Here is a 26545-nt window from a genome sequence, read left to right on the forward strand (position 1 = left end):
TCTCTCCGAGCTTGGCACCCTGGTGGGGCGGGTTTTGGGAGAGAATGGTGCGTTCGGTAAAGGAGCCGTTACGCAAGGTATTAGGGAAAATGAAGGTGAGCTACGATCAACTTCTCACCATCCTGGTGAAAATTGAAGCAATCGTGAACTCACGACCTCTCACATATGTTTCCGGAGACGCACAAGCGTATGAAGTGCTATCTCCACAAAGACTTTTGACTGGAAGACAGCCTGGCGCCACGACGGAGGCTTCCGAGCTGACCACAATGAGCCGCAACGTGATCGACTTAGATAAGCAACGAAGCGAACACGCTCTAACTTGGTGGAGGCTATGGCAAAAATCTTACTTGTCCGACTTAAAAAGATTCCATTGTCGCAAGGGAAAGGGTACTAGAATCCCCCGCGTTGGCGAAATCGTCCTGCTAAAGGAGCCAAATATCAAGCGTGTTTCGTGGCCTACGGCCATTATAACGGAATTGATTCCCGGCTATGACGGCAAGATACGAGCTGTAAAGTTACGTCTTCGTTCAGAAAAGGAAACAACACGAGGTCTCCAGACCATTTATCCATTGGAAATTCAACATGACGTGGATCCGCCCGTCAATGTTTCCGTAGACGGATCTAGAGAAGCCGAGGCTGGCCAAGAAGAAGGAGGTGCATCCGCGCCTAAGAAGAAACCCCCCCGCAAGAAGAAAAAGGAATCGCCGAGGAGGACTCGCGATTCCGGTGGGGAGGATGTTGCGGATCACGACCCGCCACCTGACGGACAATTAACTAGGTCGGGCCGACTAGTTCGCAAGCCCACTATTTTTGATTTATAGTATGTGTAAGGCCGCCAGGGGTGCTGTGTTCAGCGTCTTCTTGGTGGCCGATCTCGGTTAATGTTCCTTCTTCGCAATTGTTCAACAAGGTAGAGCAGACGCCATAATAAGTTGTGTCAGAATCTGAATAAAAGCTAGAGAATCAGCAACAATTTACCTGAGTCAAGTGTTTTCAAATCAATAATTACTTATCAGGTATTATCAGTAAAAGTAATTACTGTCAATTACGAAACTCAAAACTATTTTTTTGTAGATCGGACAGTTCAGTCACAAATTCTAGTAAAAAATCGTTGATGCAGTTTGGTTTCTTGATGCCACAAAATACTCCAACTACAATTAGTTCGGCATATTCTACGTCGTATAACTTCCCCACAATGGGCCAAAAACTGTTCCCACTACTTTTAACTAAAGGGAGCCCATCGATATTCCATATAAATTGCAAAACATTTGGAATGTCCTTTGAGTTCAAAAGAGCCAAAACAACAGCAAGAGTCGAAGCTATGCCAAAATTTAAGAAGGAACCAGGCTGAACAACTCTATATTGAATTCTTGATCTCAGTGACTTGAGCAGTGTTCTCGAGTCCAAAGGAAGATACGCCAGACCAGCTTCTCTGTTTAAACGCTTCAATAGGTTCGAGACATGAGCTCTTCGTATGTTGCAATCCAGTACCCATTCAGCAAGACTCCGTCTCACAGCTTCTTCATGAGAAACATCAATGTTCTCATCATTTAAATTGACCAGCCAATCATTGACGTAGTCATCTGGGATGGATGATTCACTAACAGATTTGTGGTAAGAATCATCTTCCTCCAAAGGTTCCTCCCAGTCAATTTTTTCATCGTTCATGAAATGTTGGTAATCTGTGGTATAACCTGAAGCACCTGAAGCCTGACTGTCACCTTCAAGAAAATTGGGATGGCCTGGGAATAAACATAAATGAATAAGGATTGTGATTCATAATGTTACTGTGTTACCATTAAACTCATTGCTCATTGATGTTGTCCCAACACTTGCTAGAGGAAGATGTAAGTGTTCATCGGTGTTGACACTCTTGCTTGATGTAGTTTCGCTGTTGACAACTTCAGCTGCGAGTACATTTTCATCACCTAACATTACACAGAAATATATTAGGATGTCAATATACACCACATTATTATTCTATAGAAGTAGTATTACCAATCAACTCTTTCCTCAATGCTGGTGTAACACTTGTTGGTGATGGAGGCAAGTCATTGCTGATGTTCACAGTCCCGTCAGTTGCCTCACAATGAGTTCCAACATCATCTGTTAGTAAATTCTGACTCCCTATAATGAAAGTCATAAAATTAATGAAGATTACAACACACCCCAGCCATGGAGTAACATTCAACATTGCATTTACTAAACATGGTTTACTAGAACGGAGTTTTCAATCAAATTTACTTACAAAGCAATCCATCAATGTATTTGTTTGTGTATTCTTTTTTCCGTCTTAGTGTTTGGCGGTATCCCACTTCTATTTTCTTGGTCCGAACAGCATTAGGGTCATCCTGTTTTCCATCAGCCATTATTTTAACACCAGGCAGCATGGAAAATTAGATAGACATTTTTAATTTTTAGTCTGTTCGCCTCAACTCAAAAAGATGAACGAGTGTAATGCCATCGACATAGTGGCTGCTCTAACCACAACCAGTCAAAGATTGTCTAACTTCTTTGATTACAGTTTTTGTTTTACCTAATGTTTCGGCATAATACGTTAAATTATTATTAACGAATTAAGCCAATTTTTTAAATTTCAGATATTTAAATATATACTTCATTTTATAGTTCAAAATAGAATGTAAAATTTAAATAAGATTCTTGCTTTCACCACAGTCGCTTGTTTGCGCCCACCGCCCAGCATCCGGTAGCAGACGAGAAAAAGTAGTCGCGTGGTTGGTTTTTTGTTTTAGATTTGCTTTTCGTACAACACATACCACATGCTTGAACTGGTTAATACCATTCTTGATTGCACTATATATTTCGAATGATGGATTCTCAAATTCAAAGTAGTGTAAGTAATTAAAGTAATGCCGTGTATGTTTTCTTGTATATTTATCAATACCTGTTTCACTTTTGGAACAGGGAAGCAAGCAAAACAAGTTTCACATCGTAAATTTAGACGTGGATGTCGTGATTCTGAACAAGAAAGTGAAACAAGTACAATTGGCAGTTGTACCGGATATTTGGGTGTCAGATGGAATCTGCTACTACCCTAATTCCAAGAATTCCCTGCCTTATGTCATGAGAAGATCCCCCGTTGGAAAAAATTGGAAAACATATCCATCAACCATCAAGTCAACGATTGGTAACTAAACTCTATACATTTAGTTTCTCAATGTGAAACAAAGAATCCGTTAATATTTCAGATACCTACACAGAAGCTAGAATCAAGTTGGCTGGAATTAATTCTGACATCGAAACTACAGATTCTCAACATGATGCATGTGCTGCTGTGAATGAGGAGGGTAGATCCAAACGTAAGAAGAGGAAACCTACGAGACAATTGAGTGCAGATGAATCAGCAGAAATTCAGATAGTAGTGATTCTGATTTGGAAGAGTGTGACGATGAAGATGTTCAACCTGCTGTCCCAGCTGGCTTATGTGCTGAAAAAAGTATGTGCATTCTCTCAAAATGTTTCATGTATAATCTTAAATGTATTTTTGTTTCATTTAGATAAATCTGCCACATGTTATTTACCCTCACAATCTTCTACGGCACCTGATAGACAGGTCTTTACTGTTCCTCTTACTGTCAATGATGTAAGAAGCAGCCAGCAACCAACAGCCGGATTAATTAATCAGTTGGACCAGCCAGCAATAATGCCTCCACCTTTTCAGCAATCTTTTATTCCAGAACATGTATCTAACGGAGAACCATCAAGTAGTTATCATCGTGAAAGTTATCACGCTCCACCGCGTTATCAACAGCAGTTCTACCCAACTTCTGATTCATGGGCACATAATAGTGCCATGCAGCAGCAAACACACACTGCAGTATCAAACGAAACTGTTCAGAGTAATTATTTCTTGCATTTTATTACTTCAGTATCGTGACTAAATAATTGTACTTTTTCCAGATGACCAATACTCTACAAGGGCCCCATCAGATTATTGGAACTCTGCACAGCCTAGAACTTCTGGTGTGAACTATCACATCAATGGTTATCAGCAACAATCCAGGATTTCAGAGAACAGATACTTAACTGAAATCGGTCGTGTAGTGAACACTGTTCCCGAGACTCCTTTATTGACTCAAAATCTTCCAAACAACACTCCTGATACAGTTTCAGTTCTGCCTCGAAGAGATCTTCCTAGTCTGGGTAAAAGATATAACCACCATGCATTTGTAGAATTTATAATTTCTCGTTGTTATTTTAAAGAGTCTACGCAACAAACGAAGAAACGACATCGGCACCCCGAGCAGGAATCTTTTGAATTGTCAGTTTTTAAGTCCTTTGCCCAAATTTCTCAAGGGATTGAGAAACTTTCAAAAGCCTTACAAGTAATTAGTATCGCGATTGAGAAAGGACAATCTTCAATCGCATTGCCAACGATGGAATTCGACGGCCTACCTGTTAAAGATATCGAATCGCTACGATTGTTGGAGATAAAGCTGTTGGATCCAGCTACTTTCAAAGAATTTGTGAGTAATTGCTGGCAATATATCTATCTCGTGTAACTTGGATTTTATTTTATTATGATATGCAGGTATTGATGGTCAGTCGTATTGGTGGAAATGGAGCGGCCAATTTTGTCGATCGAGCCTGGGACGAAATTCTTAGTGTAAATGCTAAAGCAAGTTGCAATTGGAAAGGTGCAAAGCGTAAGGGAACTGATCAAAAGTATGGCCTAGAAAATTCCACAGTTACTGCAGCAGTATTCAGTGAGTATTTTGTTAGTTATCTCTCCTCTAGTTCGTAATATTTACAACACAAAAATGTATTTTTCAGAAGCCGTTCTGGATAAGTTTTCCGGTTCGGACAAAAACGAATTGACAAATTTTACGAAACTTGCAGTGAAGCACGCGCCCGGGAAACAAAGGAAACAGAACGCCGCTGCTGCCGTTGCTGAAGAAGACGAACCACTTGGATAAACACAAGGTGTGCCAGATTTGATAATTGCTTCTGTAAATTCTAACCTTTATCGTGTGTTTGTGTATCCTTATAGTTCTATATGCCTTTCAAGAGAATCAGCTTGAATGGTCAGCCAAATTTTTGCATCAAGACAAAACTGCGATCTTCAGAAGAAAACACATCGACAACAGGATATTCTTGAAAAAATACATGTAGTTTGTCTTCTCGTATATTGCCGGTTCAATCGAAGAATTGTTGATTCTTTTGATGTTCTTTGTCCGTTTTTTTCATTTGTGTTGATTGACCTCCCTTGTTGTCATCAAACTCGTCTCAACACACTAAATAATCTGCAATTGTCTTACACTTATCGCTATATTTGTAAGTGGAAAATACAACGAGTATTAAATTTAATTCATGGCAAACTTTATTTAATTTAAATGTGTTTCGGCTGTACATATTTCGGCTTAATTTGATGTAGGGTGGAGAGTCCAAAACATGGGCAAACAGTGTATAACCTACATCCATATGTGGCCAAGGGTAAAATTTCAAACACGTCCACATCTTGTCCATTTGAATATCCTATAGACGTAAAAAAATTACGTAGAAAGATGTGACATTAGGACAGACATTCAACGTACCATGGATGACCAAAATGTATATCCAATCGTCCAATACGGATAGCAGGGGTACGTTGTTGAGATGTAAGCGTGCTAGCAGGGTTAGCATACGAAAACCAGATACGAAAACCAGATACGAAAACAGATAAGAGAACAACATAATAGGATTTGTAAAATAATGAAATAATCATCATTAGGTGCGCATCATCACGCAAGATTCATGGCGTATGCAATTTATTTTTTAAAAATCCAGCTGATGTCGGAACGTTTTGAAATGACATTAGAAGAAACCAGCAATGTCCATAAAAAGGCGAATTTCATTGCACTTTTCCATACTCGTCCATTTATCCAATCAAGACTTGCATCGTTAGCTCCCGCAGTAGACCTGAGGTATCTTTCACAGATGAGTTGGTTTTAAAAAAAAGATGAAACAGTGGGAAATGTCGCAATCAAATCTATTTGTAACCACTTATGGTACCTTACAGAGGAGTTAATTGTATTTAGTTTTTTTATGAAAGTCTTCCGAATGCATTGAGGGAAAGTATGGTCAAACAACTGCTAACTTTCAATGGTTCCAAAGATATTGTCTCGGGTGAAAAGGGAGATTGGTTATCTCTTCGCAGAGATGAGTCATCCGCTCCTTGGACAACGCTGCGATCGTGGTGAAGAAATTATCGGGAGAAGTCCGCTCTAAGAAAGATACGCAGATACGCAGTCCGGAAGGGGAGTAATTCGCGCGACGATATAAAACGCTGCCCCGAATCTGCGTTAGAGGAGTCTCCATCGGGTGAGCTTCCGGAGCTGGGCTCCGTAGGAGTAGTTCCCTGGAGTCTTCAGACGCTCTCCGAGTTTGGTATGGTCCTCCCTTATTGTTATTAGTTAAAAGTGAATAATTGTCTAGAATTTAAGTCATCACTTGTTGTATTCGTTTGTTCTTGTTCCAATACAACTCGTGTGACAATTGGTGGAGACGCAGCTCGTTACCCGTAAGTGACGAATTAGTGCTGCAGAGTTTTAATTTTTGAGACGCAGCTCGTTACCAGTAAGTAACGAATTTGTGCTGCGGTGTGGCAATTGTTGAAGACGCAGCTCGTTTCCTGAGAGTAAACGAAGTCGTGCTGCAGTCATTGTTTGCCGATGCCGAAGAGGACAAACCAACGGCTACCTAGTTGCCTAAGAGACCCCAGCCGACGATTACATCCGCTTCGAGAACTGTCAAGCGTTCCGGTAGAAACTTCACCTATCCCAGCCTCATCGTTGGAGAGTGGAACTTCCTTTGTTGGTGAAGCCCTAAATTTTGAAGGTCCTATTCCAAAGGACCATTTGACCAAAGAAGCTGACAGTCAGGGTGAATCAGTCGAGACTTCAAGAGGCTTATACTCGGATACAGAAACCGAGGTCGAATTGAGAGTGGCGATGAGTCCAGTTGTTCCGGTCGGGGGACAACAATTTATAGTGCCATCAAGGCATATTGAGCAGCCGCAAAGACAAGCTATGGAAGCTGTCAGAAAATTTATTAGCCCGCCAATCTTCTGAAAAAATTCAGAAGAAGATGCGCACCAATGGATGGAGCGCTTTGAATAACATTCTACCCGCAACAGATGGGGTGATATTGGAAAAAAAAATAAATATTTTTGAAAAGTATTTTGATGACGCCGCCAGGAGATGGTTCAAGTGTACAAGGCTCCCGAACGAGTGGATGGTAAATCTCAAACGGCCGGAAGATATGCAATTGCAGCGCCTCTTCCGTGGCCGAAGGAAGGCGGTTTAAAGAAAAAAAAAAAAAAAAAAAAAGGGAAAATCCTTAAGACTATCCGGGAAATACAAGAAACATTTAAACAAGTAAGCGCAACTGGAAAGAAGAAAAACGAAGGAGTAAAAGTCCCTTATTTGCCAAGAGGACGCAAGCTGATTTTTAGTCTCATCAACCTTCGTGGATCGCAGAAGATTAGTACAGTCGGGTCGCCTGTCTTGAAGAAGGGGGACCTGTCGCGGGTGAAAAGGGAGATTGGTTATCTCTTCGCAGAGATGAGTCATCCGCTCCTTGGACAACGCTGCGATCGTGGTGAAGAAATTATCGGGAGAAGTCCGCTCTAAGAAAGATACGCAGATATGCAGTCCGGAAGGGGAGTAATTCGCGCGACGGTATAAAACGCTGCCCCAAATCTGCGTTAGATGAGTCTCCATCGGGTGAGCTCCCGGAGCTGGGCTCCGTAGGAGAAGTTCCCTGGGTTCCCTGGAGTCTTCAGACGCTCTCCGAGTTTGGTATGGTCCTCCCTTATTGTTATTAGTTAAAAGTGAATAATTGTCTAGAATTTAAGTCATCACTTGTTGTATTCGTTTGTTCTTGTCCCAATACAACTCGTGTGACAATATTCCTCCCGGAAAACCGAAATTCCCATTAATTAACCCTGATGAGATTGATTACCCAAACCAACTAAATTTATTTGTTGGTGCCAAAAGTTGGCTTCTCTTTAATCTTCTCAACATTGACGGTGAGATGCTTGACTGGATGCAAGTACCAGTAGTTTATTGGGAAAAAATGAGCGGATACCGCAAATTAAAGGAAATCGTGAGCGCATTCGAGGTCGTAAATGACTGCGCAGAAAGAGCGATCAAAATGATAACCGATTTCAAGGATGCTACTACTAATGTGGAGGAGCAGGAGTTTCTTTTACAGGTAGTAGAAGAATATAGAAAAAGATTTGATGTCAATAGTAAATCTAGTCTAGGTAAAGCATAAAGTTGTACCTCCTGCACTGCCGTAAAATACAATCACTAATAATTATTTTCATGGCGCAAGTCTTTAATGTAATTATTTTTTTGCGAAATTTGATACCCCTATTCATTACATGATAATCAATCACATATTAAGCGTCGGTTTAAAAATATTTGATTGAACCCGAGATTTTGTAAAAAAAAGGCAAATTTTGTTCCGTTTTTTTTAGTTTTTTCAAAATTCTTCCAAAATACCTAGCCATTAGACACGGCACAGAGCCCTTCTGTTAGAAGAGGTCAATTGTTATATTTTTTGACGGAAACTGTTTTTTAAAACGTTTAGAACAGTCCTATTTCTCTTTTTACTATTCCTATTTCTTCTTGAAATTAAGCTATTTTTCTTGATCCCTCTCTAAGATCTTAGAGGACAATGAGCCTCCAAACCGGTAGGCGAGATGGAGAAAAGTTTAGAAGATTTGCGTTGGCTTATATACTTACACCCTTGAAATTTATAGTTGGTAGAATTTCAGCGCTTAATTCGCTTGCAGAATTTTAATTTTATTGCTTTAAATTTTATTGCAGAATATTACCCAACATTTTCTACTCAACACAGTTCATTTAACAAATAGTTAATAATTTCATAAATCTTGACGTGGTTTAACTTTTTTATTGTAATTTATTCCTACCTGTTGCATCACAGAGGGGATTGCGGGGGATTACTCGGCTTGAAATCCCATTCCATTTGGTAAACCATACCCCTTCCCAGAATGGTATCACCCGGTGAAGACCACACCCATCGCACCCCCTTTGTAATGCATGTGGTATGAAGGATAAATAATAAACAAAGTAAAATGACGCCGACATTTATTAAATTATAAATTATTTATTAAATTAACTATATAAGGTAAAGAGTTTCGGTTAATATTCTGAAAAAATTCAAAAGGATGAAGAATTCTTAACTTGCAAGTGAATTAAACGCTAAAATTTTGTCAACTTTAAATATCAGGGGCTTACCGATAGAACCCAACGTAATTATTCTGAACTTTTCATCCCAACTTGCCTACCAGTTTAAAGGATAATTGTCCTTGTTGATTTAAAAGTAGGATGAATAAAATGGGCCTAAATGCAAAGAGAAATAGAGCTGTCCTAAATATTTAAAAAAGCAGTCCTAATTCTCCTAGTCCTATTTCTCCAGTCCTATTTAATTTCGGTTTTATTTCACCGGCTACCGCATTCCAATTACATGGATTACTATAATTGTGGCCGTCCGTAACTAATTATGGTAACTGCAATTATTATTGTTACATTATATTATATTATTATTGCTGTTGTAACAGATACAACTGGGTTTAAGGGAGTGTATTCGACTTTGTGACTTTGCGAAAAAAGCAACGGCTCTTTCGTGCAGCCTCTACTTCGTTCCTTAATTTTGGCCGTCTGCCATAGGCGATCAGAGTCTCTGAGTTTTTCGGCTTGGTGTGCGGTGTTTGAAGCGCGTTGATCGTCGTCTGGCGTCAAGTGGGCATCGTGTAGGATCGAGTGTAAAAGCTAAAACTGATCCAGATTTTTCAGCCCGGGTTGGTCTTCGTGGCTACCAAGGTGGTCAGAAATCACCACGAATTTTTGTTCCTTTGTTTCCTCACTTGCAACTTACAGTCGTTTGATGTTCGGACACTGATGCTGGTATGACAGATCCAACCACGAATATTCTGTTTCCATATTGGTGATTTTCCTTGTCTTCGTGTTTTTCCGGGTGAGAAGAGGCTTTCTCAATGGTGATTCGGCTTGCGACTATAGCAGCCGAAAAAAACAGGTCGAGATATTTTAATTTTTAGTGTTTTACTTACAAATTTTTTTAGTTTCTTGAATTTTTCCAACCTCAACGCCTTTATTTTCTTCTTTAAAGGTTTCTCTCTGATGTCGGTGACAGAATATTTTTCTTCAATTTGTGCCATCTTTAGCGAAGAGCTGCTGTTGTAGGGTTTTGGTAACGCGTCAATAACGGCCAAGGCTTCGGTCGGCGGGTTCGTCCTGGCTTTACCGTTAGAGTAATAAAAATACAAAATGGGTCATTCAGGGCAACAAATTTGGGGCAAATAAGGGCAACGGCTAGAAGATACTGGCAATAAAAGCAACACAAAAATAAATTTTACAGTTTGAATTTTGATTTTGTCGGTGGATCGTTACAGTATTCAGGCAGGCCAGCAGTCCACTATCAGAGTAACGTTGAAGGTGTAACCGGGGGAGGCACTGCTCTGGTTTGAGTCGATTAGCATTTTTCACTCTTTGGTCCATCAAACAAACAAGATTCCAGCGGAGAAAGTGGCCATCCCTACTACCCACCTGTCTGAAAAGTGCCGAAGGGCCGTGTACGGGAGCGGAGGAGACGAAGAAGTCTACAGATCGGCGTTGCGAAGCCTAAAGTAGGCCTACGGCCGTCAAGATGTCATGCGTGCTGTCCATCTTCAGGCCCTGGACAGGTTGGAAGTACCACGAGGTAACCCTGCTGAATTCAAACGGTTTGCAGAGGGTACGAGGCCATTTCATTGATCTTAGTCGGATCGGGGAGTCCAACCAAAGCGACGTCTGGCCTGAAACGATGGGAGAAGAACCGACCTAGAACACCGGACCCTTAATGAAATCGGTAACTCGGTGTGAGCTCGAGCCGTAGCTTATCAAAATCCACATTCCATAGCGGCCGAAAAGTTATGCAAGAGAGACTGAGTCGCCGTAACCAACCACCGCCCTGGAATTCAACCAGGCAAGGACAAACACCACTTAAGAACGAACCATTGCTCAACGCATCCTAGGAGTTCACCGCCATTTACTAGATCAGGGGAACAAAGAGGATTTGATGGCAACCACGTACATTTGCTTTAGTTGCAACACCAGCGGCCACCGTCTTTGCAACTGCCAAGACATGCAAAAGTTTAATACGGAGAAGAGAATAATCTTCGCACTGCGACACAAACTATGCTTTCTCTGCCTTGGAACTCAGCATTCTTCCAGTCTGTGCAGCCGCAGGGAAAGCTGTGGCGAATACGGATCCAACCTCCGTCACCACATGTTGTTACACCAAACCACCCGTAAGTCGAACATCAACACAACCCTTACCGAAAGGCAGCGAGATAGCACTCGGAACGGTGCATGCTGAAGCCTACAATGGAAAGAGCCGTCCCATACCCATCAATATCCTCTACGATGAGTGCAGTACTGACACACTCATCCGAGCTTGCCTAGCACGACGCTTAGGTCTTACAGTAGTAGAGCAGATACGACGGAGTTGCTGCGTCCACTACCCGCGTCACCGAATCACGTGTAGTGCAGCTCGTTTTAAGAGCCTCAACGGGAGAGGATATCAGCCTTACTGGGTCAACCATTCCGATCGTCACTAGACCTGAGCCCCGTACGGAAAAGAACCAGTTAAAAAGCGTTGGCAGCACTCATCGGACCTTCCATTGGTCCAGCAGTGGGGCCAAGTGGATGTACTGCTAGGACTGGAAGATGCACATCTGATGGCGGCAATCGAGTCGAGAAGTGGGGGAGATTTCGAACCCATAGCATCCAGAACTCGACCACGATGGATCGTACAAGGTGTTATCGGCATCAATGTAGGTTCAAGCGCAGGAACACATACCGCATTCGTCACGCATGCTGAAAGCAAGATTTATCCTGACCTTGATAGAGCAATAAAGCATTTTTGTGACACGGATACATTTGGTAGTGAACAAAAAGATAGCTGCGTATCCCCGGAGAATCAATGTGCTATTACCGTATTACCTGTAGAAAAAGAAATGCTTGGAGCGAACTTATTCTTGGGTAACGCTGTAGGGATTGTAAGTTACAATCCCTGAGCTTGTGCTGGCGGAATTTCTAAGCTTACAATTGGTAAGCTTAGAAATTTTAACTCTTGATATAACAGTTTCTAAGCTTCAACGAAGCCTGATAATGCTAGGTTGCTCCAAGCATTTTTTTTAAATCTTGCAATAGGTTTAAATTTGTTTTAATGTTTTATGGCTACATTTTCTAAGTTTGCTACACACTATTAATACCCCTATTATGATTCCATTATATACAGGAATATAAAATCAAAATACAAATTTTCATTCAATTTTTAAAAATCCGTTTCATTGTGAAAACACGCAAGTACATGTTATACATCCCAGGGAACGATACATATAATATCTGCTCGTAAGCAGCAGTTACATAATTCTGAATTAAAAATTGCACAGTGATGCACAAGGAAAACTTCCATAAAATTAATAGCGCTTCATCATCTTCGCTATGTCCTGGATGATGAAAGGCGGCAGCAGATGTAGCACCATCACCCCTTGCCAGAATGGTTGAAGCCCTCTTCTTGTATGCTGAGTATTCCATTGACAGTTTTGTGCTGATAGACCTTCTGATTTGTTGTGTTTCCACCTGAATTTTGTAGTGTTTTCCCCAAAACTCGGTGACATAATCTGCAAATTTGAAAGGGTAGGTGGTGACTGGTGGTGACTTGATGCCATCTTTAAACATTAACAAAAAATGATACTTTTAATAGCCTGAACGGGATAAGCAGGAAGAGCGGGTTTTGGCGGACCATCTGACTTGTCATTCTTCGCCTTTTTACCGCTAAGAGAATGCTGGGCCATGAACGTCCTATCCCATAAATCCTCCATGAGAACGTTGGTCATGGCATTCATGTCAGCAACCTTTTTACCTCCCTTGCCGTAACTCACTGCGTTCTTTAGCGCATTTGGATTGATAAGTGTTTCACATGAACGACTCAATTTGACCTATAATAAAAAAAATAACGATTTTTTTAAGTAGGGGAATAATATATGACATTTAAAAAGTTACTTTCTGAATACCACCGGCTGTATTATCCCTCGGCCTGTCCTGCTGCGTATTACGTCGTTCAGCTGTTGAAATACAGTACCCACCTAAAGTATCCGCACACCCGAGAGAACCTTATGGGAAAACGCTGTTTTTGCTTTGTTCCCCCGGCTATAGTTTTCATTCAATGCGAATGAAAATTTTTTGATTTTCATGTGAAATCGAAATGTCAGATTTTATTCCAATACTGGACATTGAAACGATGATTAGGAGGAAGCAGTTTGCACATAAGTATTTAAGTTTTGAAGAAATATTGATCCATTCTATATTTGTTGACGAACAACGCTTCTGGTATGTTGAATTTTTTACTTTAATATGTATGTTAGAACGATTCCTGAAACATTCTTTGCGTTTATAGCTTCAGCAGTACAGGAGAGATTAGTTTGCACTCTGGTAGCCACGGAAAAAGTGTCAAGAACTCAGTTGCTGTATGGAGTTGCATTATGGTTGATCGTGGGCCCAATGTTATGAAGAAACTGAACTCTAGGCTCGATACCAGCCAGTATAAAGAATTGCTAGGCCTTCATGTGCTCCCGTACTGCAATGACAGAACAGTTGTCCATGATTATTTCCCCGTTCACACTGCTAAGTCAGTAAGTGAGTTTATCACTCGTAGTGGTATGAAAGTGATGGAAGATTGGCCCAGAAAATCTGGAGATCTTATGCCTTTGGAGACTGTATATAGGCAAATGATCAAGAAACTTTCTGGAACTTTAGTTTTTAATGAACATGATTTGTGGTGTGAACTGCATAAATGTTGGAATGTTATGGATCGTGAAGCTTACCTGATTGAAACAATTTTTACTCTTCCTAAACGATTAGTTAAAGTTGTAAAAGCCGAAGGAGGCTGGTCGAATGATTCTTAGTTGTATGAGCAAACTCACATGAATACAATTAACTTAATCAGTTCGGATTCAAATTTATTTCTTTCAGTAGTGGGTGTGACCACCTTTCGCGGCAATGACAGCTTTACATCTCTTATTCATCGAAAAGATATACTTTTTGAGAATTATTTGGGGTATGCCATTCCATGCCTCTTGAACCTTCTCCCACATCTTATCTGGTGACGTCCTGGTACTTTTCATTATTTTTGAATCTAAGTAGTCCCACATAGCTTCGATAGGGTTAAGATCAGGGCTTTGTGGCGGCCAAATCATTCTTATAACATCACTTGTAACAAAAATTAAACCATAATAATAAGAGATGTAACGAACGTACTATACCCAAAATTATACCCGATTTTTCTTTCTTTTCCAAATAATTTCTGCAGAATTTGGAAGCATGTTTGGGGTCGTTGTCTTCTTGAAAAACGAATCCCTTCCCAATTAGGCGTTTTCCCTCCGGTAGTGCAGTACGGACTAAGATGTTATGATAAACCTTTTGATCCATAATTCCTACTATACGCTTCAAACGCGTGACACCACTAGTAGAAATCCCTCCCCAAACCATAATACTTCCACCACCGTGTTTTACTGTAGGCGTTAGACACTCTTTGATGAATCTTTCCCCTGGCATCCTACGAACGAATACTCGTCTTTTACTTCCGAACAATTCAAACTTAGATTCATCCGTAAAGAGAACCTTCGCCCATTTACTTTTGGACCACTTCACATGTTTTCTAGCAAATGCTAGTCTTTTCTTGACGTTGCGAAGGCTAAGTAAAGGTTTCCTGGCGGCTACTCTTCCATGAAGACTCCACGATAGCAATGATCTTCTACACACGGTATTTGAAACAGGGAATTGACGACCAGCGTTGAATTCTTCCGTTAAAATGGGTACACATTTTCGACGATCTCTTATTGAGCACAACCTTAAATAACGACTGTCAGATGGAGATAACGCTGGCGGACGACCACTTCTTGGTAGACTTGAAACACTATTTGTTTTTTTAAAACGAGCGATCGTATCAAACACTGTGGAGCATTTGAAGCCAGTTAGTTTACTAATTTGGCGAATTGAGTGTTTTACCTTATGGTAACCAATGATTTCCCATCTTTCTTCAGCTGACAATTCTTTTTTTTTTCCACCAGTCATAGTTTCAGTGTTCGCGGGTAGAAATAATAAAGTAGACTGGCAAAAATTTCATAATCCTTTTGTATTCTTTTTCAACTATGAGAAAAATATTTAAATTAGAACCAAAAAGATTTTTTGAAAAATTTTCTGTTTGCGCGCCCCCCCTCCATCACAACCTGAAAGCGCCTCTGGTGAGAGAAGATGCAACCGAATTGGTCCTTTGGTGTTTCTCAAAAAAGGGGGAAAATTAATAATAATCGTAAACTGGCAACCGTGTTTGATGCCGAAAAACGAGTAGTTTTACGGAAATAAGTTTAAGGGTAGGTTTTAAATTGACAAAAAAAATCCTACAGCATAAATATTTTAATGTGTAATAGAGGTAACGCACATCTTTTTTTTAAGACCGTTTAAGTTTCCCTAGCCCATTCCCTTTAGTAACACGAGCCACTTAAAGTAGCCTCAGTTACATATAGCCCTCTCGGCTGTCCGGATACTTTTGCCTTGGACAAAAACCAACCCTTCCCGCAAACAAAAAAATCTTCAAAAAATTACTATAATTTGCACTACCCTAGAGAACCTGGCAAAAAATTTTCATTCGCATTGAATGAAAACTATAGCCGGGGGAACAAAGCAAAAACAGCGTTTTCCCATAAGGTTCTCTCGGGTGTGCGGATACTTTAGGTGGGTACTGTAATTTCTTTCAATAATTGAAAATTTTTCTTGTAACCTTATTTTGAAAATATAATAAGGTTAATTTTGACATATCTTTCTAATAAATATTACCATCGAAGTACTTACAATTGAACAAATTAACTGGATTGTCCAACAAATTCGCTTTCGATGCCGCCACTTCGTCTTCTAGCACTTGAATTTCTTCCCCTTTTATTTTAATGACTTCTTCCATCGTTTTTAATGACTTCTTCTAATTTTGCAATTTTTTTCTTCAACTGTACAAATTTTTTTTTTTTAAAGAGCAAGTAAGGTAACAAAAAAGTCACAGAAAAAGTAGTATCGTAAAGTTATATTACTTGACCAATTGATCGTTTTCCAGTAGCTGGTGTGTGCTGGAGTAGATGGGGGCGTACAAGGCACATTTGATAGCGGAGTCAAAGCAGCTTTGTTTTTACGTGAAAAATCACGTACTGGTAAATTGAAATCGTTACGATCGACGACACACGTTGCTACTTGCCGGCCAGACCTGTGAATCATTCCCAATTGATATCGGTGCAGATGGTGTTTTCCTCGTTTCATCATCCCGAGATTCGTTGAAACTTTCACTATCTGAATCAAAGCTGTCCTCTCTAACAAACATTTCTTCTTCGTCAGCTGTGACAGCTTCCCGTACCTGCTGAAAGTTCTTGAATTTCAGTGGTCCCATCTGAATTTCTTTTCTCTATGATAACACGTTTCTCATATGAATAAATAGGAAAATGTTCGAACTGATTATTCCTAAATGATTTCAGATATCAATAAGTTAAGACTATAGTAATAACCATATGCAAGAAAATATTAGTAACCTAAACAAAAGATAAGACAATAGTGATAACAATATGTAAGACAATAGTAACGTAAGTCAATAGGCTATGTTACTTACTTGAACATTCAAGAAGCGTAGCAGACTTCATTGGCCACTTGCAATTTGGTTCAAGAACAGGTATGATAAAAGAAGATTTGTGATTCTTTGGCCATCTAAACATGTAACGCAGTAGTGTGAACATTAAATATAACAGGCATGAAAAATAGAATGTACTCATATTACAGCAATTTCTGTTTGGTCACTAATAAGTTTCTGCACTTGGGCAACTATTGAGAACAAACCAACATGTAGGAGGGGTTTCTTAATAAACTCTAACATACCCATTCCTAATTCCCCGTTTTTAAATTTAAGCAGGATGAAGGTTTCCTGACCTTCCATCTCACTTGTTGCCTAATGATCAAACTAAAATGTTAGAGTTCTATTCAACAGAAGAAATCACAAAATGTTAGCTTACGTTACTTACGAAATCAAACGTAAGGAAAATTGAGAAAAACTGCGCTGCTGACCTATATCACTTCAATTCCGACATATTAGTGTAAGCGCTTTGCGCGGAATAATTTTGCTTGGTTACCAGTAGCTTTTTATTAATATGGGCACCACTAAAACTCGGGGTTCGGGGGTCGGGGAACTAAAACTCGGGGTATGGACTCGGGGGTCGTCATTTTCCCCGAGTTTTAGTGCCCTCAAACGGGGAACGGGGTAAACAAAAAAAGACTAAAACTCGGGGAATGGACTCGGGGGTCGGGGTAAACAAATAAGACTAAAACTCGGGGAATGGACTCGGGGGTCGGGAGTAAACAAAAAAAAAGACTAAAACTCGGGGAATGAACTCGGGGTCGGGAGTAAACAAAAAAGACTAACACTCGGGGAATGGACTCGGGGTTGATATTTTTTTTACTACTAACAAACCAAAAAACTTTTGCCTTCTCGAGTGTACTTCTTCGGTATAAATCTTTTCTTGAATCAGATGGGGTGAGGAGTGCATACGCCGGAGTGCTTAGTAGGTTTGTAAAAAGGAGATAGGCAATTAAAAATTCGAACGAAGAAATAGATGACATACTGAATAGAGATAGTGAAGCAAACGCGTCAGAGGCTACGAAAGAATTCAGTTTAAATTCCAAAGCAGAAAATACCAGCAACATTTTTATGCCCCCTTATGAAACAGAAGACATCGACAACGACTTGCAAATCACGTTTACTGATGAGGAAGTAAATTGTTTTTAAATTGATTTCCTTTGCTTGTAATCACTAACAATATTTGACAAATATTTCTCTTATTTTTCAATTTCTAGGTTTGAGAGACAAGGGGAATTAGTGAAAACGAAAGCTCTAGCTATTCATCTGAAAAAAAGTGATTCAGAATCTGAGGTATTATTCTCTAACATGTGAAACTGTTTATATCGACACTCATAAACTTATTTTTTTAGTCTGAACTTTACATTGGTGACCAGAATCTCAATATTTACCTCTGCTAATCTTAGGATTTTATTTCAAGGATAACATTTCAAAGAAGGCTTTTCACCAAACGTCGAAGTTGATGCAGATTGCTATACAAGATAATAAACAACAATTAAGGAATCCCGTGTTGTGTTTGATTCAATACTCACACTTGACAGCCAACATTGAGAAACAGTACATACGCTTTTCAAAAGACTAATGAAATTCTTGAAATCAATGATAAGGGTGTCCCAGAACCAGACAGCCTTGTGGCCATCAATTCCTAAAAGAAGACAAGGCTTGTTTCATGATTAAGCTACCAATCAGACAGCAACTATTGCAATATCTGCAAGAAAGAGCCATACTAGAAAATGATGATATTGTCTCAGCTATGGTACCGGATAAAGAAATGCGAGGAGACATCGCTTCTGGTGGTTGTTGTCGGGCCCTAGTAAAGGATGGAATTATTACCCGGGAAACCATGACTGGAACTATAAATATTGACGATGCTGAGTTCTTTAAGTCCAGCAAATTTTTCTTTTGGCCGTGCATGGCAGTAATCAACGAAATTCTGTATAAAAAGAAACGATCAAATATGGTTTTGTTTGCACTATGGCACGGAAACAAAAAAACTCCCCATACTTCTTTTCTTGATTTTGCACTCAAAGAATTAAAGTCTTTCGAATAAAATCCGATCGAATTCAATGGAATCCAATATATCTTTCGACCTCTCATCGTATCAGTTGATACGATTGCCCGTCCAATAGTGCGCAATTCCATACAATTTAACGGAGAATTTGGTTGTGACTGGTGTCTGCATCCTGGTAAGACAGTAAATTTATTTTATGAAAAATAATAATAGGCTATACAATCAAAGTAATAATGTCGATGTGTGCACACAATATCCAGGACAAACTATAACAATGAAAATGGGACATTCTCGTGTTTACCCAAAACCAGGGATGTTTCCTACTTTCCCCGTACGCAGTATGGAGCAACATGATGCCGATCTTCAAGTATAAATAATTTAGTGTGAAAACTCTGTTATAGATTGACTTAAAGCTTACATTTTTTTAAAGGTTTTGCTAGAAACGAAAAAACCTTATCATGGCATTTGCGGAACGAATTCGCTTATGCAGTTTTAAGACTTTTATCATGTAAAGGCAGAAATTCCGGATTACCTACATGCTGTGTGTCAGGGTGCCATTAAGTGTTTTATTGAATTGTGGACTAAAACCAAGTACCACAAAAACCCGTGGTATCTTAATAAGGAAAAATGAGCTATTTTTGATGTGCGCATTAAAAAGATCAAGCCCCTCCCATGAGATAACTCGAGTTCCTTCCCCTTTAACTCGCTTATCGGATTGGAAGTGTTGCAATGTGTTCGGCCGGCGAGCGGATTCGGCCAAGCACTTGAACTTAATAAATAAATAAATAATAAAAAGAGGAAACACAATAGATAGGGTACTCACATATATTAAACACTACGCGGAAGTGGCCAGGCAAACGCCTCAACCCTTCCTTAGACGACTCAAACGAACGTAAGAGTCTTACAGTGTGTTACACACACACATACGTACGCCTCCGACAGGAGACAGCCCAAGTGACGACAAGAGAGACAAGTGACGACTGACACCCCTTTTCGATCGCTGGCCAGCTTACGAGACCGTCACGCCCTCACTCGGCAACACAACACAGGCCCTCAGGGTTCACACATACAGATACACAGATAGGGTGAGGAGACGGAAATCACAAAGGGTACTGAGACGGGCGGACCGTCTGCAACAGAAGGCTTCGGAGTACCGTGCGTTTGCACTGTATTATTTTTGCATCTTAAAATATTGGCTTCCTAAATTTTTTTTTTATCATTTTAGTTGGCTTTCGTATGGTCTACAGGTTTTATTTCAAGACGAGATTTCCGTAGAAAAAGTTAAAGAGATAGAATTCTTATTTTCAAATTTCGTTAGAGAAACAGAAACACTGTATGGGGTTGAACATATTCGCTTTAATTTGCATCTATTGACGCACCTGTCAGAGAGAGTTCTGGATTGGGGTTGCCTTTGGGCCACTTCAACTTTTATTCCTGAGTGGTTCAATGGGCAGTTGAGATCCTTGGCGAAAGGTTCTCAAGGAATAATAAATCAAATGGCTGGAAACTTTTTATACGGAACGCCGTGAGGGAAGATGCGGAAAAGTTGATGTCAAATTTCATTTTACCGAAAAAAGTATCTTCGTTATTAGAAGAGCTGTTTCATATTCTTAAATCGTTTGGTTATTTAAAAAAAACTGCGTTTCTGTGGATGGAATTCATTTTCATTTGATAGGGTTACCAATTAATAACCAACTAGCTATGTCCGAAGAAGTGGCATTGCGCAATTTGTTTGCCGAAAATGGATATCCATAATTATCATTAAAAAATATCCCAATTGATGATAAATCTATAGATGTGTATTTATCGTTTCAAAAATGCAGAATGCGAGTAAATCAATATTCACTACGTCAAAGTATTCCCGATCCAAAAACGGGAAAATTACTACACTTATATGCCTGACGGTTCTTTTTTCAAAATAGAAAAAATTATGTTTTTTGAATCTCTTCCTATCCGTAGATATTGTGTTGTTGTCATGGGCCGAGAATTAGGGACACTTTCAAAAGAATCACTGGCTCCCCCTGGCTATTCTAATCTTGCTGGTCAGATAACGAAGCTCAAAGAAGTGTGTGATTATACAATAGCGTATTTCGTTGACCATATAAATAAAAAGTGTGTCGTTGGATTTCACAAGGATTTAACAGATACATATGTTGTAACTGTGATGCCTAACACAGTAGAAACTGACTAGATAAAGTGCTGTGATGTAACTTCATAGTATAATAATAAATGTTCTCTGCTGCAAGCCGCTGAAAATTCTCAATATTTATTATCGTCAAATAAACAAGGGTATATTCATTCAATATATTTAAACAATTACTATACAGTTGTGCTTATTTTCGATAATTTTTAAATTGAAAATTCTGATGTATCTGTTGTAATAAATTATATTCATATTTTATATATTATAGCGTCGCGCGCGTTGCATCCAAGCATATATTAACTTACCTTTTAATACAGCTATTTCAACCAATTTATTTACATGCATAGTTTTTCCCTTTTTTTGTGCCAGCTCCAAGGTATTTCAGAGAAGCAAATCAAGGTAAAAAACTACTGGTTTGGAATCACCTTGACGCCAGCATACGTTAAAAGGCAGAGAACTATGCATAGAGATTCATGCTTGGGAGTAGCTTTGTGCAAGCATGACAAACATGGATAAAAATATTATTGCTTGGAAAATACTTGGTGCAAGCTGGTTTCAAGCATGAAGCTTGAAAACTGCTTGCGCTAAGACAAAACGCTGGCGGCCAAGCCAAAAAATATCTACGGGATAGAAGCCGGCATTCGAAAACTTGGCGTTGGCTATGAGGCCCCAGTATTGTCGAAAGAGAACAGAAAATTTAAAGGAAATTGCCTCAACGACGCCATTATGAGTGGCGCAGCTTTGCAGAATTCAGTACCCGACGTCATCATCCGCTTTCATGAAGGAGAATTCGCATGGGTTGCAGACATACAGGCCATGTTCAACTGTATCCACTTACCACGCAAGGACAGATGCTACCACCGCTTCCTTTGGCCAGAGAAGGATGGATCTGTTGTCGTATGCGAGATGACATCCGTAACTTTCAGTGTTTGTTGCTCGCCTTAAATAGGAGGCTGCTGCTATCATCTGTAACAACATTTACGTGGATGACGTCCTGTACTCTGCTTCCACCGTTGAAGAGTGCACGAAGAGAACGATGGAAGTGGCCGAGGTGCTGGCAGAAGGGAATTTTCATCTGCAAGGATTCACTTCTAACTCACCTGCACTCTTAGCCAAACTACACCCCGGAAAAACACAGTAGAAGTTGGGAGATCAGTGGGGAGGAAACCACAAATATTCTTGGAATAGTCTGGCACCCTCTCTCTGACAACCTTGGATTCAACATTTGCCACATCAACGATAGCGATTTCACCCTTGTTAGCCTTCTCAGTAAGCTTGCAAGTATCTACGATCCCCAAGGATCTGCAGCCCCACTTACGGTGAAAGGGAAAATATGGCTTCGAGAGCTTGGAACCCGTGGACTTGGTTGGAGCGACGCAATTCACCCACCAGTAAAGAATTGGTGGCAAAGGTGGTTCTCTCAGCCTCAACCGTCTTAAGTATTTGGATTTTCCGCGTTGGGTGTTCCCGGGAGAGAGCCGAATCAGCGCCATCGAGCTATATACGTTTTGTGACACCTCCGAAGAGGCATACGCAACTCTTGCCTACGTCCGAATCATTTTTCGGGACAGCAGTGTCTTAGTCCGACACGTAAAAGGTGGAACGAAGTTGAACCTCCCTGAAGACTCTTTCAGTACCAAAATTGGAGCTGAACGCTGCCCTTCTTGGAGCTAGAATACCCAGGGCTGTTCAGACCACTTTCGCCCGAAACAAAGCAAGACTCTACTTTTAATCCGATAGCAGTAGGTGCGGAATTGGGTCTACGCCACAGCCGCATTTTACCAAACTGTTGTCAGCCATCGGATAGGCGAAATACAGACACTAACCGAGACACATGAATGGTGCTTCTTTCCTGGCAAGCAGAATCCCGCGGATACCGCCACTCGCTCGCAGTAGGAGCCAAAAACTATTCTCTATGTCTGGTTGGATGGGTCAGACTTTCTCAAAATACCCGAGAATTGCTGGCCAAAGGACTTGCCTTGGGTGGCGATATTAATCTCGAAGAAGGACTGTATTCAAGTTCTCTGCTGTAATGTCCGCCATCGACGGGCGGTTTGAGAAGTCATTTGGAGTGGGCGCGCAAAAATCTTTGTGGTCGCTGCTGACATAATTTAGTGGTCTTGAGTTGATAAACCCAGTTACAGTACCGGTCCACTTATAGAACCGCCTAGCTGTGGAACCACCTCGGTTATCGAACCGATTTTTCTTTGCCGTGTTTCAGCGCCACCGCTGGCCGTATTATGAACTAGACCTATTTTTCCATGGAAAAAATCAACGGGTTTTGCCTTTTAAAACATGCAGAAAATATTATTGCAATGGGTTTTATCTTTTTAGGCAATGTTGTAAGTAGGTTCAATGACCCAACTAATTATAATAGGCGGCAAAGTGATTCATACCGGAAACAATAGAAAATAAATTTGTTACTGTGTTAATTTTTCTGTGTCTGTCATGAAATGGGAAAGCTTTGACTGTGGATGGTCCCAGAGCAATGAAGATTCACTTGTATCTCACCATTTATATCCATAGACTATGTTACACATAGATTTAAAATCTTTTTAAGTTAATCATGGCAGCGATTTGAACACGGGACTCTAGACTCATAGCGAACAGCATTACCACTGCGCTATATACCTTTACATTCTGAGAACGCCAAAGTTTGAGGGATGAAAGAATCGAATACAGGCGGAACTAAGATCTAGTGCTTGGCTATAGAACCATTCAGTTATAGAACCGCGCACAGGCCGGTTCTATAGCTGGATCGGCCCTGTACTTCAAACAGGATTGTGCGCAACACTTCAACAGTAGGATGGCGAAAGTCCTTTTTTTTTGTTTCTAAGGTGGCATAGAGATCCCACTTGGCGGTCTTTACTAGAGCTTTATGAGCTCCTCCGAAAAGGGGAGTACCGGCTGGTTGGAATTGCTAATCAATGGCCTCTTGTTTGAAGAAACTGGATTGCTCGACTGCACCGCTCAGCTTTTCAATATCCTCCTTCCTTTTCCGGGAAGAATATCTTTGGAACGATTGAAAGTTAGCAGTTGTTTGACCATACTCTCCCTCAATGCATTCGGAAGACTTTCATAAAAAAACTAAATACAATTAACTCCTCCGTAAGGTACCATAAGTGGTTACAAATAGATTTGATTGCGACATTTCCCACTGTTTCATCTATTTTTTTAAACCAACTCATCTGTGAAAGATACCTCAGGTCTACTGCGGGAGCTAACGATGCAAGTCTTGATTGGATAAATGGACGAGTATGGAAAAGTGCAATGAAATTCGCCATTTTATGGACATTGCTGGTTTCTTCTAATGTCATTTCAAAACGTTCCGACATCAGCTGGATTTTTAAAAAATAAATTGCATACGCCATGAATCTTGCGTGATGATGCGCACCTAATGATGATTATTTCATTATTTTACAAATCCTATTATGTTGTTCTCGTATCTGTTTTCGTATCTGGTTTTCGTATCTGGTTTTTGTATGCTAAATGGGAATACCGAACCTCCGAGAAAAATAACTGTTAACTGGAGTACCTCGAGGTAATCTGATCGATGGAATGTATCATTTTCTATTAATTTACTGCCCTATTCAATCACTTCATCGGCAAGTTGTTGCATTTCACTGTCGCCTTCCGAATCAAAAAGAATCAAGTCCTGATGATAATGCAATGCGTGTTAATTGAAAGTTATAGGGAAGACGAGGTTATTTAATTCCTTCACCTGTATATCTTGGTTCAATTCAGGAAAATCCTTTTGAAACCGCTTGAAGATAGATTCAGACGGAATGTTACGTTTTCCGCATATTGATTCTGCTACGGGTTGTATATGAATTTCAAATACATGATGGCGACAAGCGAACCACAACACCGCATGACCTAAAGTTTTCTCAATGAACGTTGCAGCTCCTTGGAAGCGCCCAGTATTACTACTGGTAGTGTCAAACACGAGAGCAACAACTTCTTTTAACACACCCCATTTCTCCAGCAATCTAACTACAGCATCGTGCTGCTGTCTACCAGTTGAATTGGTTATTTTTGGAACTCCAAGCAGTTTAGGACTTTCAAGTTGCAGGAATCCGCTAACCAAAATCGCAATTCTGTCATCAAGTAATCCACTAAGATACCTGAATCAAAAGTAAAACATACGAGCATTGTTAGGCTACATCTGCACAATTTTTATACATAAAATTTTATACGAACTTGATTAATTTGGAATCCCAATGTGCTACGACAAATTTAGGCTTTTCGAATTGTTCAGTTATCCGCGAACAAATTTCACGCCTGTTTGCTCTTCTTTGGCGGGACGCACTTGCCACAGATAGAGTTACTTGTTGAAGATCTTCACCTCCAGCTGTAATAGTTGAAGCGACGATAGCGACGTGATCTCTAACACTTAGATTTCGAGCATCAGCTGCTTGACCGGTTGCTTTCAACAGTGACTTTGCGGGAAGTTCAAGAGTAACGGAATCAGGTCGTGGAGTACGAGATAGATCACTAAATGTTTCTCCTGATGAAGAGGACTCTACAATTTCAGATTCTTCACTCAAAGACGATGATTCATTGGCTCTCTCTACATTGGTTGGAGTCGAAGAATTCTTTCGCTTTCTAGAAGCTCTTTCAATATATTCTTCGTCTACTCTGTCCATGAATCCCCGTTGTGGAACTTCTCTTTGTGCGAGTAAAAATTTGAAATCAACTGCAGCGTTTGGGTTGTGAGAAGCTTTTAACTTTTGTTCGACATCTTTTGGAGACAAATCCAATGATTCGTTGAGACTCGTTTTAAAGGAAACAATTTTATCTTGGGCGAAATCTTTTTTTTTGTTTTCTACTGGTATCTTTAAAATTGCTTTCCAACTGTGGTGTAAATTTTTAATGTCATTCACACAGGTATTATCCGCCTTAATTGGGATACAAACTCTTTCCCAAACAACTTTAAGTTCTGCAAAGACTTCACGACAAATATCAATATGCTGACCTTTTTTTTCGCCCTGAATACCCTTGAAGCAAGCCAAAACAACGCCTTTTGTAGGCAACTTTGAAGCAGTAGCTAAACTTTTACGATGACTGTAACCAATGAGGCAATCCTTGTTTCTTAATGAAGAAGCCATGATAACCAACTGACGTAAAAAAACAAACTCAGCTTTGACAATACTTTCATATGTTCTATAGCGCTTAGGTGCCAGATGTCATATTTTTCATGGCGCAAGTCTTTAATGTGATTATTTTATAGCGAAATTTGATACTTCTATTCATTACATGATAATCAATCACATATAAAGCGTCGGGTTGAAAATATTTGATTGAACCCAAGATTTTGTAAAAAAAAGGCAAATTTTGTTCAGTTTTTTCAGTTTTTTCGTCGGCGCGGGTGCTAAAACTATTTTTTTTTTATTTTTTTCACGGAATGTATTTTTTACCTAGGCGCAAGATATATTAAATGTCCCCCGCAAAATTCAAAAAAAAGTTTAAAATGAAACAGCCTAGGCTTCCCAATTATTAATTGATTTTGAAGCCACGGAGTTGTTGCTGCGTATGTCTAGAACATCACTTTCAATTTTCTACAAGTTTTCATTATAATTCTAAATGACTTTTGTTTATTTTGATTTCGTGAAAGAGAAGTGGTCTGTCTTGAA

The 26545-nt window shown here is 40.0% G+C and overlaps 2 protein-coding genes, 2 long non-coding RNA genes and 1 pseudogene across 4 annotated transcripts; 2 read left to right on the forward strand and 3 right to left on the reverse strand.

Annotated features, from left to right (window-relative positions):
- Window positions 1-351: 351 nt before the first annotated feature.
- On the forward strand, window positions 352-1766 carry LOC123467029. Its single transcript, XR_006641592.1, has 2 exons — window positions 352-1016; window positions 1075-1766. It is a non-coding gene; the product is annotated as an uncharacterized LOC123467029 (long non-coding RNA).
- Window positions 1027-2454, reverse strand: LOC116922368. The gene is made up of 4 exons (XM_045167090.1): window positions 2249-2454; window positions 1999-2127; window positions 1797-1928; window positions 1027-1742 (listed from the first exon to the last, which is right to left on the reverse strand). The coding sequence occupies exons 1-4, from the start codon at window positions 2388-2390 to the stop codon at window positions 1042-1044; spliced, it is 1104 nt and encodes a 367-aa protein (XP_045023025.1). The 5' UTR covers window positions 2391-2454; the 3' UTR covers window positions 1027-1041.
- A 273-nt stretch (window positions 2455-2727) lies between these two features.
- LOC116935607 lies at window positions 2728-5297 on the forward strand. Its single transcript, XM_045167094.1, is given in 10 exon segments — window positions 2728-2854; window positions 2926-3148; window positions 3210-3368; window positions 3371-3457; window positions 3519-3860; window positions 3922-4164; window positions 4225-4487; window positions 4553-4727; window positions 4795-4944; window positions 5012-5297. Coding segments are annotated over 9 exon segments (1662 nt in total). The 5' UTR covers window positions 2728-2827; the 3' UTR covers window positions 4938-4944; window positions 5012-5297.
- A 13845-nt stretch (window positions 5298-19142) lies between these two features.
- LOC123467034 lies at window positions 19143-19726 on the reverse strand. The gene is made up of 2 exons (XR_006641593.1): window positions 19593-19726; window positions 19143-19538 (listed from the first exon to the last, which is right to left on the reverse strand). It is a non-coding gene; the product is annotated as an uncharacterized LOC123467034 (long non-coding RNA).
- Window positions 19727-23882: 4156 nt separating this feature from the next.
- On the reverse strand, window positions 23883-26020 carry LOC123467031 (annotated as a pseudogene).
- Window positions 26021-26545: the final 525 nt, after the last annotated feature.

The sequence above is a fragment of the Daphnia magna genome, unplaced genomic scaffold (genome assembly GCF_020631705.1).
Source record: "Daphnia magna isolate NIES unplaced genomic scaffold, ASM2063170v1.1 Dm_contigs137, whole genome shotgun sequence".
In the NCBI taxonomy this organism is placed as follows: Eukaryota; Metazoa; Arthropoda; class Branchiopoda; order Diplostraca; family Daphniidae; genus Daphnia; species Daphnia magna.